General features: G+C 45.3%; 1 protein-coding gene across 7 annotated transcripts in view; it reads left to right on the forward strand.

Moving 5' to 3' along the window:
• The window catches only part of NALCN (sodium leak channel, non-selective), a 315,418-nt gene that overhangs the window by 203,834 nt on the left and 91,579 nt on the right, over positions 1-20,005 (forward strand). For all 7 annotated transcript variants that reach the window (XR_013232146.1, XM_077343802.1, XM_077343798.1 and 4 more), the window contains 2 exons: positions 3,824-3,961; positions 11,396-11,470. Coding sequence is in view for 6 of the 7 variants with exons in the window: in XM_077343802.1 (XP_077199917.1) it covers positions 3,824-3,961; positions 11,396-11,470 (213 nt within the window). In the remaining variant the exon portion in view is untranslated. The remainder of the gene's footprint in view (positions 1-3,823; positions 3,962-11,395; positions 11,471-20,005) is intronic.

The raw sequence follows: 20,005 nt of genomic DNA on the forward strand, positions 1-20,005 counted from the left end.
TGTAGAGGAGGCCGAGGCAGCTGAGGAAGCAGAGGCAACGCCCCACTGTGCCACTGCCAGGGTCCCAGCCAACACCTGTGCCATCAGCGGGGACCAAGGTAGTGGCCACCCTGCCTCTGAAACTGAGGCAGTGGCCACACTGCCCCCAAAGCTGAAGCAGCAGCCATGCTGTCCCTGAGGCCCCAGCCAGTCCCTGTGGCACCAGTGGGGGCTGACGCAGTGGTGGAGGCCACAGCAGTGCCGGTGGAGGCCTGAGGAGAAGGTAAACAGGAAGGGGAAGTGAAGGGAAGGGAGTCTGTGTGTGTGTGTGTTTGCTTGCAAGGGAGGGAGGATGGAAGGGGAGGAGGTTGGAAAACCTGAGTTTGGGGGGATTTGAACCAGCCAAATTCATGATGGATTTAAGATTATGAACTAGTTCGTGCCCATCCCTAGCGATAGATTCAGGATGGAAAACTGGAAGCGCTTCTTTACTCTACAGCTATTTAAACTATGGAATGTTCCGCAAGTATATATAGAGATGGTTAGTAGCATGGATCACTTTGTAAGGGGATTAGACATGGAAGATAGGTCCCTCAATGATTACTGTCCCTGATGTCTAAAGAGAATCTTTGTATCCTCTAAATCAGGGGTAGTCAACCTGTGGTCCTCCAGATGTCCATGGACTACAATTTCCATGAGCTCCTGCCAGCAAATGCTGGTTGACTACCCCTGCTCTAAGTAGCGGTGCTGTGAGTCAACATCCCAGGGAGGCCTTGGCCTTTGAGTCCTGTTGTTGGCTCTCCATGGCAATCGGTTGCCCATTGTATGAAATTATTGCTAGGGTTTCTTTCATGTGCATCTCCCCAGTGTGCAGTGTGCAGTTCAGTCTTAAAAAAGAACAAGAGTTGGTTCTTATATGCCACTTTTCTCTACCCAAAGGAAGCTCAAAGCAGCTTACATTTGCCTTCCCTTTCCTCTCCCCACAACAGACATCCTGTGAGGGAGGTGAGGCTGAGAGAGCCCTGATATTACTGCTTGGTCAGAACAGCTTTATCAGTGCTGTGGCAAGCCCAAGATCACCCAGCTGGCTGCATGTGGGGGAGCATGGAATCAAACCGGCTCACCAGATTAGAAATCTGCACTCCTAACCACTACAGCAAGCTGGCATGCACAGGGTCTTCCAATATGAATTAGATGGTCAATTTTGTAGGGGGTGGGTGGGTTAACATTTCACCTTGCAACCTCCCTTGATTAGAACTGGTATGCAGACTGATATTAATCCCATAAGGTAAAAAAGATGGAACACACACACTGTTTTCTCTTTTATCTCTACTGATCTAATAGCCTAAGAAGGTGGAGGTCAATTTTAATCACGCAAACATCACGAGGGGAAGAGTTCCCCCTTCACTATTGGTTTAACTCTGACCGTTCCCCAAGTGGATCCTCCACATTATAGTTTGATTGTTTAGTCAGTGTTATTTGTAAGGGAGAAGAAAAATCATGCATTTTAGATCTTTCTGAATCAGAATTTATTTTTGGATGAGAAACCAAGCATGACTGAATTTCTCTGTAGCTTGTCACTCCAGATGAAGGTAAAAGTAAAACTCCTGAATTAGATTATAGGTTTTATTCAGTTTCATGTGAGGTATGACGGGAAAGTTAGTCTGGCAATTTAGTTTTAAAGCCCACCTTTCACTTTTGGTTGAATAGAGGATCCTGGAAAGTTTTGAGCATTGCTAGAAAAATAGTTTCAATTGGTAGCCATGTTGGTCTGCATTAGAAGAGCTATATTTGAGTCCAGTAACATCTTAGAGCAGGCTTTCTCAAAAAGCTTTTCATTTCTTGATGACCTGGGAGGGTTTCCCTAACTGGGGAGAAGTTAATTAATTTTTAATATATTTTTAATTTTAAAAAATTTGGTGATTTGACTATATATGGTTATGGCCACCCACCCGCCCCTCCCTCCTGAAATGGGACGACTATATATGGTTATGGCCACCCACCCGCCCCTCCCTCCTGCTGGCCAAGGCTCATTCCACACGGTGGTGACTGGAGTCCATAAAAGTATGTACTCTCATTTTAAATTAACTGTGTTGGAGGGCAGACAGGGGATGATAGAGCAGCAGATGCTTGCCCCTACCCTGTTCCCAGCCCAGTGGAGTAGGCTGTTAGGCCATCTCTGTTATTGGGGGGCAGGGGGCAATGGAGCATGATGTCACATCCAGTAGGTGTGTCTGGTGATGTCACTTCTAATGTCATGTGACTTCTGTAGGCATGGCAGAGAGGTGTGGTCTGCTGATCACTTCTGGAGTTTCTTGGAGCCTAAAGAATGTTTCGGGGGGATTTCTAATCTGATGATCCGGGTTTGATTCCGTCCTTCCCCACATGTTCCCAGCTGGGTGACCTTGGGCTCACCACAGCACTGATAAAGGCTGAGAAATGCTGCCCTAGAGAATAACATGATTTTCAGGGCATAAAGTTTTTCAAGTCAAAGCTCCCTTAATTAGAAATCTGACAAAGGAAGCTTTGGCTCTCAAAAGTCACATTCCCAAATTTTACTTGATCTTTAAGGTACTGAAAGAATAAAATCTAGTTCTGCTAGAGAGATAAGCACTCTTAAAGACCGTTTATGCACAGGGAACTTCACTGCCCCAGCTCCGGTGCAGGAGCACAAATCGGTTGTGGATGAGGTGCACTGGGCCAAATGCTCCCCCGTGTGGGTGCAGGAAGAGGTGGGGCAACCTGCTGCAACTAAAACTCCAGTGCGTAAACGGTCAAAGATGGTATTCAAAATTTAACTACTTTTCAAAATCATTGTTGTAGAGAGATCCAGCTAGTTCTTACTTTCAAGCCCTGGATTAATATAAACATAAAATCAGGGTGGACTCTGGGAAAATGAATACAAATCTACATGCATCAGTTACCAAAGTGTGGCCCCCATCTGTGGATATCTAAATACGATTTTTTCCAGTTCTGGCAAACGGAGTAAGCTGGCATGCCTGTGTTCTGTGCAAGGATAAGTTTTGTTTCTGTTGTTCTCCTGCTAGTATAACGCCCCCCCCTTGCCGTTCCAGTTGTTTGTCTATTAGACCAGTGGTCCCCAAACCTGCGGGCTGCGGCCCGGTGCCGGGCCGCGAAGGCCATGGTGCCGGGCTGCGGCTCCCTCTCCCCGCCCCCCCGCAGTAAAAAACTTCCCAGGCCGCAAGCTTGCGGCCCCGGAAGCTTCTTACTGTGGGAGGGCGGGGAGAGGGAATCAGGGCCGGGCTGTGCATCGCGCATGCGCGGCCTGTGCGGGTGCAGCCTGTGCGGGCACGGCCTGATGCACGGGCGTGGCCCGTGCGGGCGCGGGCCGTGTGGGCGCGGGCCGATGCGCGGGTGCGGGCCAATGCGCGGGCACGGGGCGATGCGCGGGCGCAGCCCACGCAGGCGTGGCCCGATGCCCTGCCGGTCCCCAGCCTCAGAAATGTTGGGGACCACTGTATGAGACCTATAACCGAGAGAGTGAGAGAAAGAGAGAGAGAGAGAGAAATTGAATTTGTTTATATAAACAACACTGAGAGATGCTGGAATTCTAAGGGGGTGAGATGCAGGCCCCCGCCACTTGTGACATAATGTTTTGGAAAAAGCAGCATAATATCTCCTCACAAAACTGCTAGAATTCAATGGAAATATAAGAGTATAACAAAGACCTGAAGTATAGTTTCATCCATAGAGAAACCCAAGGAGCATCATAATTTTGGCCGACAGAGCTGTCATACTACAGATACTGACTGTATGTTATTCACTGGTTGCATTATAATATATCTAATTATTATGCTGTGTATTTGATTGTCTTCTCTTTTAGGCATTTATGTCAATGTTCCAGATACTTACTCAGGAAGGATGGGTAGATGTCATGGATCAAACCCTTAATGCTGTGGGTCATATGTGGGCACCTGTTGTTGCTATTTACTTCATACTTTATCACCTTTTTGCTACTCTGGTAAGTTGCATAGTGTCTGATATTTCTACTAAACATTCTGTTGTTTGTGCTCTCCAGATATTTCTCATACTGGTTCCCAAGAAGTTGTATTAGTTCATTTCCTAACCCCATGCTTACCTTGTTATACCAAGTGAGAGAAACTTGCCTGGAAGAATCAGCTGTGGGGAAAGAGATCTTAGCCATTCCCCTTGACTTCCCTACAAAGCCACCCAAGGCTGTTTTAAATTATATTTGGTGCCCAGCCTGGCTCCAGAATTGCAGGTGAGTCCAGGTAAAGAAAAAGCTGCCAGGGGGGGGGGATTATAGGAGGGAATCAAATGTCATGGCACAGAATTATCCCTCCATTTGGTGGTCTTCCTTTGCAAGTTACTCTCAAAACATCTTCATTCCCATTATTGTGGGAGGAATGCAAACAGTCTGTTTTTTAAAAAAATCTAGTTCTGCTGTGACTTTCCTGTCTTTGTTCATTGGCCTTTATTTATTTTATAATAATTCATTTTCTGATTTCCTTTTTGGAGGAGTAGTAAAAAAGGTTCTGCTAGTCAGTCCCCACCTCACTCCCAACACATACAAATTTGCAAGAGGAACAAGGTTGTACATTCTTGCTGGTCCTCTAAAATCCAGGTCTGGTATGGAGGAGTTATGGCTTATGTCTTTTACCCTAGTAAAAGCAGTAAGAGCAGCAGCAGTATGTAACTCGTTTCTAAGAGCCAGCTTGGTGTAGTGGTTAGGAGTGCGGACTTCTAAACTGGCAAGCCGGGTATGATTCCGCACTCCCTCGCATACAGCCAGCTGGGTGACCTTGAGCTCCCCACAGCATTGATAAAGCTGTTCTGACTGAAAAGTAATATCAGGGCTCTCTCTGCCTCACCTACCTCACAGGATGTCTTTTTGTAGGGAGAGGAAAAGGAAGGGGATTGTTGTCCAGGAATGAGGGGAACACCCTGCGACGGCCCCGGGGAGAGAGCTCGCACTTCGGGGAACGGAGGCTAGCAGCAGTGGTGTGGGGAGGGGAAATCCACCTCAGCCAGACTGCGAACACCCACCATAGACCCGAGAGTCAGTCAGGAGGGATCCCAAAGATGCTGAGCTCCATCAGGCAAAGGGGGACGAGAGGGAAACTACGTTGCCATAGGACGAGAGGGGAAGGAGAATTCCGGTCCCTCTGGGGGAGGGGTTGTGTGGGTCATCCCGGGCAGTCTGCCCAGGAGGGGCTGCCAAAGGTACCAAATTCACTCCAGCCCCCAAACTCCAGTGTCCATGGAAGGGAAAGGGGTACACAGGGGGCAGAGTTGTGCAGATGGGACCAGAAGTGAAGGAAAAGGAGTTTGCTCAGGCGGCCTTGCGGTAGTAAAATCTTGCCAAGCCCAGAAAAGGCCATAGGGGAGGGGAGACCAGGATACAATCCCCCTTCCCAACACAACCAGGGTGGGGCATGAGATTGGTGGCCGGGCAAAATGTTGGGAGCCTCGTCTTCGGGCAGGAGGACTATGAGCAGGAGCCGGCTACGGAGGAAGTGGCCAATACCTAGAAGGCGGAAGAGGGAACGGGTAGAGCGGGCATGTCAAGATAAATATGGAGGGCAGGGCCAGAATGGGGGGGGAAGATATAGGGGAGGAAGTAATATAGGTGATCTGCATTGTATGTGGAGTGAAGTCGCAAGGCACAGTGGGAGACAGAAATTTTGTTAAAATGGGAAAAAGGACAAAAAAAACTCAGTTGAAGACCTTGTACTTGTGAAGTGCCTTTTTCTTCAGACAGGCAAGACAGCTTATGAGGCCAGAGCCAAGGGCAGCTAACCCCCCTCCCCACAATTGTAAGCCACTTTGAGACTCCTTTGGGTAGAGAAAAGTGGCATATAAGAACCAACTCTTCTTCTTCTAATCAAAATCCACTTTGACCACCTCCCTGCCTGCCTGTGCCTTGCCAGTAACTATAAATCTTCCAGTTTATCAAACCTTTTCCTAATACTTAAGCTGAGGACTTGTGTGGCCACCCAATTTTATAAACGGGAGATACTCAGCCAGGGGCTCAGGAGCCACAAGCGGCTCATTGATGTTTATTATTATTATTATTATTATTATTATTATTATTATTATTATTATTATTATTATTATTATTATTCGATTTATTTCCCACCTCTCCCGGCAGGCTCGAGGCGGGTCACAACAACTAATCCCATTAAAATTCCCATTAAAACATCAATCTAATAACATGACGACTAAAAATCCCATCCCTCCCCCAATTATCAAAGAGGTGAAGAGGAAAGGATAGGGGAGTAGCGTATGTGTCTGTTTGAAGCACCATTGCCCAGTGTGGCACCTGCCGAAAATTTCAGAAACATGGGCAAGTTCCTTGCCTGATGAGACTTGTGCTTCAAACAACCATCACCAGCAGAACCGGTAATGACCAAGCTTCTCCGAGATGTAGATCCCCATGCCAAGAATGAAAGTAAGCCTAGCTCTTTGGGTTGATGGCAATTATGACTATGGCTCTCCATGAGCTGTGGAGTGATTACCATTGTTATGACAAATAAGTCAGTGGAGCTCCATACTCCTCTTTGTTTCTAGATGAGGGAAACAAATAAGGGAAAAGGCAGAACCTTTTGCACAGGAAGGTTTCCTTCTGTCTTTGGGTTGTTCCTAGTGGATCAGGGAAACTCTTCTAATTCTTTGACATAGATCTAGACAGGGGTGGCCAATCAGTGGCTCTCCAGCTATCCATGGACACACTGGCAGGAGCTCTGGTAGTTGTAATTCATGGACATCTGGAGAGCCACAGTTAGGCCACCTCTGAGCTAGACATTGGTTCTGTGACATATGGTGGCCCCGTGTTTCTTGCAGCATAGCAATGAGGTATAAATAAAGCCATGCTTCTTCTCTTAGCTAATATTATAGTTGTTAACCACCAGAAGCGTTCCTCCTGGTCAGGGATCACAGTGAAGCGGGAACTTACACTTATCGTGTAGAGACACTGCAGTTGATTCCATCCTCCCTCTAGCTGTAATTAAATTGAAGGCTGACGCATAAAAAGCTTCAGGACACCAACTGCTAATTAGAATGTATTACAATGCTTTCCTGTTGTATGATGCCCAAATGAGCACATGGGAAATGTCATTATGCTACAGCATGCCCACTAACAGAACAAACTAACTAACAATTAATACGGTGTATGGATAAGGTTTTTGTTTAAGGCTTCTTTCTTCTCTTTGTTGGGTTTCGATCACTGTGTGATTTGTTCCTTGTTGGACAATAAATAGACATCTTTCCAGGGTATGTTAAACATGAAAAGGTTTTGGGTTTTTTCTTTTGTATCTGCCTAACTGGCAGAGCAGTTTTTCAAGGTTCCTTAGTGCTTCAGGAGTCATGCCTTGCTACATCCAAAATTTCTCCACATTGCTAGGGATGGATGGGACCACCTAGTTGCAAAGGACAAAATGATGGATCTGCCACCCTTTCACTTGCTGCTTCCAGGATCTTTCTTCTTGGAGGCACACTCTGCATCCCAGGAGGAAAGGTGGCTGATCAAATGGCATGGGGATGAGAGTGAGAGGGTCTAACATAGCTTGGGGTAACTGTTTCAAAGGTTGTATTAGGATAACAATAAGGCATTGTTGTAAGCCTTTAATTTGATCCAAGATTAATGTCATAAATGTGCATTTGGGGCCTGTTACGGAGTGGATGAGGGCTAGTAAAATGAAACTCATTGCAAACAAAGTTAAGGTGCTATTGGTTGGGGACCCCTTTGTATTTCCTTATTTGCATGGTGCTTATCCTGTATTAGATTCCCTCTCAGGGAACAAGTTCAGAGCTTGGGGTTGCCTCTAGAGCCAGCTTGGATGATGGACTCAAAAAAGACATCCATTTTCACTCGGTGCTCCAGCTGAGTGCCTGTTTGGAAAGAGACTGATCTTTCCACAGATGTTCATACTCTGATAGCGTAACATTTCCTTTTGATTACTGCAGTGCATTGTAGTAGCAACTGTCACTGAGAACTACTCAGAAACTTCATATGGTTCAGAATTTGGCAGCCAGATGGGAGACTTGACTTGCTATGGGGGACATCACTTTTCGATGCTTTATGGGGCTCATTTCAAAGCCCTGCTTCTAACCTATAATGTTCTGAATCAAATGTGCATAAGATGACAGTCTTCTTCCACAGGAAACTGCCAGACAGGTGAAATAATCTGCTTTAAGCCTTTCTCAAGATTCCCTGTCTTCTGAAGTGAGGCAGATAGTTACTGGGGAGAGGGATTTTGATCTGGAATTCCCTCTCAAAGACAACTTTGCCCGGTTCCTTCATTACTGACTTTTAGATGCCCTTCAATAGCAGATAGCCTTTACTGCCTCCATATGTTCTTAAGCGGCTGTTTTATGTATACTTCATCATTGTTAATCTTGTTTTATTATTAAGGGGTATTAACAAGCTTGTTTTAGTATATTCGCAAGGCTTTCTCAAGTAGAAATGTAGGGTATATGTTTCTTAAGGAAATAAATCAGTATAAATGTCACAACTTTCATTTTAGCATGATAAAAAAGTATCCCCTGTACAAGCACCGAGTCCTGTCTGACCCTTGGGGTGACGCCCTCCAGCGTTTTCATGGCAGACTCAATACAGGGTGGCCTTGCCAGTGCCTTCCCCAGTCATCACCATTTTACCCTCCAGCAAGCTGGGTACTCATTTTACCAACCTCGGAAGGATGGAAGGCTGAGTTGACCTTGAGCCGGCTGCTGGGATTGAACTCCCAGACTCATGGGCAGAGCTTTCAGACTGCATGTCTGCTGCCTTACCACTCTGCGCCACAAGAGGCTCCTTTAGCACAATAGAGGCCTCTATACTCTGACCTGGATAGCCCAAGCTAGTTCAATCTCATCAGATCTCGGAAGCTGAGCTAGTATTTGGATGGAGACCAGATTATGACACAGAGGCAGGCAGTGTCAACCATCCTCTGAATGTCTCTGCCCTAAGCTTCCAGGGAAGGGCAAACTAGAAATGTAATAATAATAAATAAAACCCTGTGCGGTCAACATGTTGGCTGTGACTTAACAGCCGTTTCTACCACCAGAGGTATCAATGTGTTTGAGTGCTTATCCTTGGTGCCTACTTATAGTGTCCATGACGTCCCTAAAGAGGGGACACGGTTGCCTCCGGAATGGGTGCTTATTTTTTAACTGTTTTGATGTTTTAAAATGATTTGTTTTGCTTTTTTAAAGTTTGGAAAACTATGAATACTGCTCATCTATTTTATTGTGAGTGTTTACATTGCTCAGTGATTCCCCAGCCTATGACCTGCTGGTGGGTTTCCCAATGTCCAGTTTACACACTGAGAGACCATTTCTGCATTGAAGGCTTTGCGTGAGACTGCAGGTTGGAATTTGAGCCGGGGCACCTCTCCCTGTTCCCACACAAGGGAGCATTTGGCCTGGTGTACCTTGTCTACCTCAGTTTTGTGCTCCTGCACAGGAGCCAGAGCACTGAAGTTCCCAGTGCGGAAACAGACAGACAGACACACACACAAAGTGTAGAAAAGTTCTACCATTTTGAGATCTTATTATTTTATAATTCTCCAGAGAGGAATAAAAATAATCTCTTAAAGAAAAATAATGAGTTTCTCTACCTTATACACTGCAAGACTAGGCCAGATATATTGAGATTTATGACTCTTTCACTTTTTGTACATGACCACTGTCGAAGAAACAGGGCTAGCTCCCCAGCTGTATTAAGGAGAGAACAGCTCCCATTGATCCACGACCCCAGTCACCCCAAATATGATTGCCTATACACAGCCCTAAGAATGGCAGCAACAGTGACAAGTGGATAAAGGATCAGGCAGGGAATGATAAGTTCCAGAGCTCAGAATGAGAAGGGAGGGCTGAGCTCAGAAGTGCTAATTGTATGCACTTGGAACCAGAGCCTGTGAAGAGCCAAAGAGAAATGAATAGCTTTCACAACAGAAGCCGGTATAGAATTTAAGCTTGGGGTGGAGGGGAGAAAAATTGCATTAGGAGTGAAGGCTGTTATTAAAATCCAGAAGGGAATGGAGGAAGTTAAACAAATAATAAGTTGAGGTTTAAATGTTCTTTTGTGACCGTGCTCTAGATTTGTTTTTGACATTCTGTGAAAATCTTCATTGTGTGCCTGTCATTCTCAGCTAAAGAGATGGGAGCTAACCACAGATTAAATGACCAGGTACTGCTAAACTTCTTGGGTTTGTTTTGTTTTTTAAATCAGTGTTTAATTACGGTTGTTCTTAGGGACACAGCCAGAAATAGGCCTGAGGTGAATTTTTGCTCAGTATTCTTTCTACAATCTAGATTCTAGAAGGCACCTTTATTTTTTAGAAGTACTGTGTCAAATATGCTGCCCATATTTTGATTTGTTTTGTTGTCTTTTAATCTTTTTTGTTCATTTGTTTTGAAAATCGTACATGCCTTTTGGCATACAAATAATAAGTTCCATAAATTCAGCTTGCTCCCATGTGCAGAAGGATTGTTGGATTTATGAAACAAAATAAACCAATAACATAATCCAGCTCCAAGAAGAAGAAATGTATTCTTTCTCAATAGACTCAGACTCAGGGTTGGTAAAGGTAAAGGTAAAGGTATCCCCTGTGCAAGCACCGAGTCATGTCTGACCCTTGGGGTGACGCCCTCTAGCGTTTTCATGGCAGACTCAATACGGGGTGGTTTGCCAGTGCCTTCCCCAGTCATGACCGTTTACCCCCCAGCAGCAAGCTGGGTACTCATTTTACCGACCTCGGAAGGATGGAAGGCTGAGTCAACCTTGAGCCGGCTGCTGGGATTGAACTCCCAGCCTTATGGGCAAAGCTTTCAGACGGCTGCCTTACCACTCTGCGCCACAAGAGGCTCTTTCAGGGTTGGTAACATCAGATAAAAACACAGTGCAGTACGATATATAAATAAACAATTCAAAATTAAATAAGTTTTAAAACATGAAAATCATTGTTAAAACTGCCCACCTTATAATTTAAACAACTAAGGGTTAGCTGATGTTTAGCCAGTGGGGGATAGGTGGACTCTGTTATTTCCTGGCCTCAAGCACAGGCCTGGTGGAACAGCTGTGTCTTTCAGGTCCTCCAGAACTGTTTAAGAGCACAGAGGGCCCTGATCTCACTTGGGAGAGCGTTCCACCATGCTGATGCCAAGGCCAAAACAGCCCTGGTCCTGGTCAAGGCAAGTTTCATTTCTATGTTCTGTAGTTAAGAATTCGCATCAAGCATTGGCTGGAGGCCAAGTGGAACCAAGCACGGCAAAATGCTATGTACATTAAGTGCATCATTTTATTGCCCAGGAAATACCACAATCCAGCAGAAAATGAAACACCATATTCTTGGTGTCACTTGTATAATTCTCATTGACTTCCATGAGGAAATGGTTTTGTTCTCAGTAAAAAATAATTTTTTTATTTTTGTAGATTCTGCTGAGTTTGTTTGTGGCTGTTATTTTGGACAACCTGGAACTCGATGAAGACCTAAAGAAACTGAAGCAAGTAAGTTTTTTCATGTTGGGTGTGAATTGCAACAAAACATGATCATGCTTTATTTTCTCTGGAAGGAAAATACGAAGGTAAATAACTCTTTTAGAGAATGAACTAAATAAAGTGCATGTGCAACTTATAAAACATGAAATATCTAAATGCAGTTCTTATCTATTTTCCCATGACTATCAACTGATTTTTTTTTCTATTGCACCCCAGCTAGTTCTTCATACCTTAGCAAAACACACAATAGTTTTCTACTGAAGCAGCTTCATACAAAAATTCCAAATTGGTGTCTCTTTTAGGATTCATAGTATTGCCCACACTAAACAGTAATTCTGGAAGGACTGCCTGCTTGATAGTATCTCTTCCGGTGACTATATGATCAAGTCCCCTCTCCCAGCTGTTTCTGGATGTCATTGTTCATGGCACACTCAAGACGAGGGTCAAAGAAGATTCTATAATAATTTGAATGTAGTATGAAATACTCTGAAGGACTTAACTGAATAAAAATTGGGATCTATCCAGTGTACTTGGACCCTCAACTCCCCGAGGAATTCAACTCTCTGCTGAAAGAGGGGGAAGAGGATGATCAGGACCTGGTGTTAGAGGCTGTATGCCTGGAGCAGCACATGTAAGCACAGGGGAGGAGGCTGGAAGGCCTATGAATCATGACCTATGCAAAGCAGTCTTTTAGAAAATGAACTGAATCATGCCCCAAATCTATTAATAATCCAGAATTGAAATGCAACGAGCCGCTTACTTTGCTTGCAAAACTCAATGTGATGTTGGGAAATTGCTACCTTAATGTTTCAGCTTTCTCCAATAGACGAGGTTATTTTGAGAGCACTTTACTAGCTAGTTAATGCAGACGTTGCACATTTTATTATTCCACTATTTGGGGGGCCCATGACATCCCTAAGCCACAATCACACTGTTTAAAGTCCTTTCCCCGGCCTTCTGTCTGTATTAGAGAGGCACTGGGATGTGATGGATCTGTAGAGTACAACATGAAATCAGAGAAAAGAAAAATCAGAAATTATGTGGTACATGTATTTGTGCTTCTCAGAGAACGTGCATGGTGTTGCTTTAACAGTGTTGTCTTCACAACACATCACTCAGTGGTCTTGGAATTCTCTTCTTCAGCTGTGTCCCTACGATGTAATTAACATATCTGGGAATGGCCCTTTAAAGGTATGTTTAGGATAAAAGGAGTTAAGAAATGGCTCCTCTGAAACAGATGATTGTCCAACCGATTAAGTGACTCAAGGAGAAAAGGTTTTCCCTTGAGCTAAATGCGATGAATCCCTGGCTTCATGTTGATTGCCTTTTTGAGCTTTTCTACTGAAATATTGGTTTTCTTATCACAAAAGATAAAGAAGAAATAAGGTATGTGTGTGTGAGTTTTTAAAATTCGGTGGCATTTTGACTTCTCCATTATTAGGCAACCGTAAGAAGAGAAAGAGTGTCGTGGGGGATAGCGTCTGTTCTTGTCAGGCCTATATCCATAATGGAAATATTCTTGTGGAAGGAAATATTCTTCCCCATCTGTAATTAAAAAGCTAAGTGGAACGCCAGGAGATGGCCAACTAATTTGCTGTGTGCCGATTCTCTGAAAGTGCCTCATGCATACCAATTCCACACGTCACCTTGTGCTAAATTCTCTTTGCCTTTGTTTGTTTTCATTTTCGATCCACGGCAACCGTAAAGATTGAGGAAAGAAGGAAAGTTTGCTTTGATAATTAATGGCTGCTTGGAAGGAATGCCTTCTAATCAGCTTTTTCTACCAATTTGTTGTTTCTGAGAGAAAAACTCTCTGTGTATCATGCTATTGTAGCTCTCTTAGGCCTGTTTCAAGCATCAGAAAATGATTTGATATCAAAGACAAATTCATGTAAATGCATAGATAGGCCCTGATTTATGTCGGACCTGAAAGCACCTTACCACTAGAGAAAAATCATAGTCCCTCAGCAGTCATTTGGGAGAAATCTGAAATGCCTGCCTGGACCCAACCAACAATTCTACAGTGTTTGACAGAAGACAACATTTTGGCCCTTTCAAGCATAATACGTCAACTATGCTTATGGTGAAGGTGAACAACTCCTAACAGTAGAGTCCTTCCCAGTCTAGTTAACTCGGACATAAAAATTGTTTTGGTGAGAGTAAAATCATAGAATCCTAGAGTCTCTAAATGCAGGATAAGTATCTGTCCAGCTGCAGCCTGAAGACCTGTAGTGAGGTGGAGCTCACCATCTCCTTAGGCAGCCGATTCTACTGCTGAACTACTCTGACTGAAAATTTTATTCCTGATATCTAGCCAGTACTATTCTACCCTTTTAAACCCATTACTTCGGGTCCTGTCCTCGGCTGTCAACAGGAACTTTCCCTGCCCTCCTCCAAGTGACTATCTTTCAGATACTTCAAGAGAGCAATCATGTCCCCTCTCGGCCTCCTCTTCTCCAGGCAGAACATTCCCAAGTCCCTCGGTCGTTCCTCTTAGGGTTTGGTCCTCTGGCCCAGAGTCATCCTCATTGCTCTCCTCTGCTTATGAGTGTTTTATTACTCTACCTAACCATTCCTCTTTCTAACTCATCAGTTTTTAAGCCTCTGGGCACCTTTGGAATTCTGATACAGGGCAGTGATTACAACCACAAAAGAAGGTAGAGTCACACGTACACACAAAGGAGGTCCAAGTGCAGTGGAGAACAGGGGTAAAGGCACTGGGAAAGAGGAATGAGAGAGACTATAACTGACAGCGTGGTTGCTGATGTCACTGAAGCAACATTATTTTAATATGTATAACCTATCAGGGTCTCCAGTGGCAAGACACTAGCCCTTCCCATTTTCCTAAGGCACCAAATCTATAGCATAGGGCAGGGGTAGTCAACCTGTGGTCCTCCAGATGTCCATGGACTACAATTCCCATGAGCCCCTGCCAGCATTTGCTGGCAGGGGCTCATGGGGATTGTAGTCCATGGACATCTGGAGGACCACAGGTTGACTACCTCTGGCATAGGGTATTATATTTTCACATCAACCCTATGAGGCAGATTACTGTACATGTAAGGAAGCCTGTGTGAATGAGGGGTGCCTTTTCCTGGTGGGACTTGGGGGTTCCCTGTAATTACAGCTCATCTCCAGATTACAGTAATCAATTCACCTTGAGAAAATTGATGGTTTGGACTCTGTGTCATTGCACCCCAGTGAGGTCCCAGCCCTCCCCAGACTCCATCCATTTGTTTGTTTGGGGGGTGGAGGAACCACACAGATAAACTTTTCCTCAGCAAGAGTAAAAGCAGGTTAGGGGGTAGGTTTATTCCAGCTAGAAAATAGCAGGGGAAGAAAGTGTTAAAATGCCTCTCTCTCTTTCTCCCCTTTCCTTCTTGATCAAACAATCTCAGAAGCTGCATTTGCAAAAGAAAAAGGTATCATTTAAAACGAACAGGGATAAAATGTAGTGCAGTTGAGACCGAAGACATGCTGTGAATCATGGTGTACTTTTAGCAAATATGACAGGGTAACAATTCTTGATGAATTGCAAATGTTGACTCTGTAAAAAACAGGGCAGGGGCCACTCATGATTCAGGGGGATGTTCAATCCAGGAGCCCCTCTGATTACTCCCAGCTTGCCAGGGTGGGTGAGTAGGATAGTTTTAGGCCTACTTGCCAGAATAGCAGGGGGAAGGTCATTATTTCCCCCCTCAGTCTTTTTTATTCATCCTGTGCACTTTAAGCGAAAGACAGCTTTAGTGCCAAGTTACTGAGAGCCAGTTTGGTGTAGTTGTTAGGAGTGTGGACTTCTAATCTGGCATGCCGGGTTCGATTCTGCGCTCCCCCACATGCAGCCAGCTGGGTGACCTTGGGCTTGCCACAGTACTGATGAAGCTGTTCTGACTGAGCAGTAATATCAGGGCTCTGTCAGCCTCACCCACCTCACAGGGTGTCTGTTGTGGGGAGAGGAATGGGAAGGCGACTGTAAGCCGCTTTGAGCCTCCTTCGGGTAGGGAAAAGCGGCATATAAGAACCAACTCTTCGGGCCTTTACGCACGGGGATCTTTGTTGCAAATTGTTTGCGGAATGAAAAATCGCCATTTAAAATAGTGGAATTCGTCGTTATGCCTTTGTAGTGGAATCAGTTGCGTTTTTTAGCGTTTCCCACAGGCTTCCGGTCTCGGCAGAAATCGCTAGAAAGGAAGCGCTATTGCCAAGCTCGTCCCGCCCCTGGCCGTCAAGCAGCCAATGGGCAGCCGTTAGCATGCTCCCAAACAGCCCCTTTCCCTTTAAGAAAGGTTTTTTTTTAAAAAAAACAGACCCATAGCAACGAATCTAGGTAGATTCGTTGCAACGGAGAGACCCATCCAGCTGCCTAATGTGAGCTGTCGTTTGATTGTATGATCGTTGGCATGCTGCCTCGAGTGATAAAAAAAAAATCCCCCCCCCCTCTCACGGGCCCGATTTTCGGCTGAATTAATGTGTAAAAAATAAAGGGACTTTATTTCAGCAAACGGGCTTTTATGTGGTTTGTGCTTAGTGACTAAAGGTGAAGGACTGAAGCCAGGGAAGCCTCTAAACAGAAAGAGGCTCGCTGGTGCGTTTATCCCCGCTCGCTCGGAGAAAAAAAAATGGCGATCGCTTCGCCGGAAGTTTGGAGGACAGGCTCAGGAGGAGGGACTTTGAAGAACCCGCAACAATGGTAACGCACAGGTCTTTAGCGCTAGTGTTGCAGATTGGTTGCAGGAGTGTATCGCTATCCGGAGGGTGAATCCACTTTTCTGGATTCCCCTAAAAGCGCTACAACGAAGCGCTTTTTGCTGATTGGTTTCAGGAGTGTTGCAGATTGTCTACGACGTCGTGCGTTAAGGCAAATTAGTAGCGTTTTCAATTAGCAACCATTGTGCTATTTTGAAGCCGTGCGAAATGGCCCTTCTTATTCTTCTTATTCTTCTTCTTACATACCCCAAACACAATGAAAATTTCTGGGCTGCACTTCCAGGCTCACCAAACCCTACAGGATTCCACCTCCTGGCTGCCCCCCTTCTCAGAGCTTCCTCCACTGAGTACCTCAACCCCTTCTCAGCTACCAGAAATGTTGAAATCTATAATTTAACTTGTGAATCAGAAAATATTTTCACTTTTCATCCTTACATTTCTTCCATATGTGGTGCAGATTTTTCCATCCCCCAAAGTGATTTAAACGCCATGCAGTAGTTTACTGGTATTTTAACATATACCAAAAATAAATAAAAAATAGGGAATTTGCTGAACATAATTTTTAAGAACTAAGTGTACTTGATATCATTCTCTGCAACCATCACCTTTTTCTGTTCTGTTTTTTTTTTGGGGGGGAGGGGTACTTCTGGATTTGATCCTATGGATATGTTCCTCTAATGGTATTGCCTTCCTCCAATGCCAGCTGCCTCCCCCTGATTCAAGAGTTTCTTCTAGAGCTACCGTTAGCAGGAACAAATCCAGAGGATCCAATCCACTAATTTTATTGTAAGTGACCTGAAGCAGTTTTCTGGCAGTGGGGTAGAGAACTGTGCCGAACATAAAATATTTACTCTTTTGATCATTGCTTATCTAAACAAATTGGGCCCATGGGTCATTGAACTTCAATGTAGCTGCAGTCTTGTGCACACTTGGTTGTAAGTCACATTAGCCTCACTGAGACCGACTTATAAATAAGCATAAATAAGTATGCCCAGGACTATTCTATAAAAAGGACTATTCTATAAAAACGCTTGGTAAGAGATCCAGTGGAGAAAATTTCAGATATAGACTTGAACTGGGTTCAGCCTGCCATGGTATGTAGTTCACCCACAATCATTTGGCAGGTTGTTAATGCTCAATCTAACCTGCTTCACCAGGTTATTAATCACTCCCCAGAGGAAAGTTAGGGGGCTCTCACTATGGCTTTTATTATTATTACCAGGGGCAAAGCCCGTTGTCTCCAAGAATACAACGGGCGCTAGAGCTTGGCAGTGGGAAAAGGAAGGGGAGGAGTTGTCCAGTCTGTAAGGGCATGGGGTTGTCATGTGTGTTGTGTGGGAGGTTGTGGTGGCGTGGTGGCAAATGAGGCCATGGGTGTTGAGATATGGGTGTCAAGAACCTGTGGTGTGGAATGTTCGTTGATTGTGGGAGAGGACTGACCTTTGGGAATTGTGGCATAGTGGTTACAGATGAGCTTTCCAGAGCCATGTCCTCAGATATGTGAAGGGGAAATCAGACTGGAGACTCTTCTTAGGGGAAGATTACATGGCAACCAATTCCCCCCAGTTCTGCGTCATTTCCCTTCTTGTGTGAATTAGGCAACATTCACCGAAATGCCCCTCTGCCCTAATCCACATGGGGTAGTCACAGTACACAGGTGTCCACCCTGTTCCTTCTGTCTCCCATATTTTCACTGTTGGTAAAATGTTATGTGCCCACATGCTTCTTTCATGGTTGCTCCTTAGAAGAACGGATTTTTGAACCCTATTGCTTACTACCCGAAGGAGTCTCAAAGCGGTTTACAAACACTTTTTTCATTTGTCTCTCCACAATAGTCAACCTGTGAGGTATGTAGGGTTGTGAGAGATCTGAGAGAACTGGGAATGGGCCGCAGTGACCCAGCAGGCCTCAGGTGTCTCAAAGCATTTTCCAATCGTCTTCCCCTTCTCTCCCCATAGCAGACTCCCCATGAGGGAGGTGGGGTAGCGAGCCTCACAGGGAAGCTGGCAACCCTAAGAGGAAGACTGTCTGTGCACAGCAGTCTTGACCTTAGTAAGGTTTTTAATACTGTCTTTTTATTTGCCAGGCCAAGGTTATTTGCCAGTTACTATTTCAGTTACGATGTGTCTCCAGACATTTACTTGTTCTCTATTTAGTTTCAGGCTGTAAATATTTATTTAGATCTTCCTGCACTTTCCAGACTCACAGGACTGATGCTGGTCTGCCTGTCTGCGCCCCAGAATACAAACAGTTGCTGATAAGGGCTGGCCATAACCCATAGGCCAGGAGAGACACTCCTGCACCACTCCCTACCAACTGCAGGCAAAAATGGCTCATTTGAAGGCTGGACTCTGAGGAATTGTACGATTTTGAAGTCCCACCTCCAAACCTCCAGGAATATTTCCAACCCAGGGGTAGCCAACTTACAGGTGTGGCCTGGAGAGCTCCTGGAATTACAGCTCACCTGCAGAGTATAAAGATCAGCTCCCCAGGCAGAAAGGGCTACTTTGGACAGGGTTGTGGTAGAGAAGAAACATTTAAGGCTTCCCACACAGGTTGTTGTTGAATTGAAAGACTTGAGGCCTACTGCACAGGGTTGTTGTGCAGATGAAACAGGAGACAAAAGAGCCAGCTTCCTCTGCAGAATAACGCTGTGCAGTGGCCTCAAATCTGCAGAGAGTTGCACAGAAGAAAGACACATGGCTTGGCTGTGTTTAACCCCCGGCCAGAGCAGTATTTTAAGTGAGAAGGGGCTTTTCTGTCGCCTCCCTGTCAGGCAGCTGTTTGGCAGAAGGAGAAAGTCCCCCCCCCTCAAAAGGAAGGCTCTCAGGCTCCCCTGCGTTGCTCTTGGAAACGCCTCCCTCCCTTCAGTCAGGGCCTGTCAGAGGCTCCTTCGCAGCAGGCCAGAAGGGGGTGGAGGGGGAGCACTCTGCAGCCTCCTGCCAGCTCTGTCAGGGCTCTGAGACAAAGTTACAGTTGGACATGGCAGTTAGGACAGCCTTGGGGTGAAAAGGGCTGGCACAGCCTGTCCAAGCCTCTGTTCTCATCCCCCTTGGCAGCCCTACTGACCTCCTTTCCCTTTGGTGGTCAGGAGCAGACTGGCAGCCAGACTGGGCTGGGTGAATGGAATTTTGGTCTGTCCTGGTGAGGGGCCAATAGGAAGGCATTTTGCGCGCCTCCCCATTGGCTGTTTGGCCCTGGATGGACACTCGGAGGGCCCAATCAGGAGCCGCTTTGCCCGCCCTAACTCCTCCCCAGGTAGCCTTACTCTTTTATTTAATAGGACCCTGTCCTATTTAAAGATATTAGCCATTGAATATACGTAAACGGATACTGTCTTTTTCTAATCTCATTCTCTTTAAAAAACGTGACTAAAGTAAGGATTGTACTGAGATGGGTGGGGCATAAAGAGTATGTTTAAGACAAATTGGTAGTGTTCAGGGTGTGGGATAAGGTTGCCAGATCCCCCCTGGCCAGTAAGGGATGGGTGGATACAGTTGCCAGATCCTGGAGATTTGGGGAAGAAACCTGGGGAGGACAGGGGGCTCACCAGGGTCAAGTGTCACAGAGACCGTTATTCAAAGTATCCATTTTCTCCAGGAAAACTGATCTCCTAGTCTGAAATGAAGTTCTAATTCTGGACCACCAGATCAGGCTGGTGAGAAGAGGCCACTGATACTCTGGGTCTCAAGCTCTCACAAAGCCCTGGTACCATGTTTGTGATAGGCCATTTCACTCCTCAAGTAACAACGTTGGACCTTTGTCAAGAGCTTCATAAATGATCTCAAACAGGTGAGCTAAGAGCACTGTTAAATCAGCAGAGAAGTCCCCATTGGC

Source organism: Paroedura picta, chromosome 6, assembly GCF_049243985.1.
Source record: "Paroedura picta isolate Pp20150507F chromosome 6, Ppicta_v3.0, whole genome shotgun sequence".
NCBI lineage: Eukaryota > Metazoa > Chordata > Lepidosauria > Squamata > Gekkonidae > Paroedura > Paroedura picta.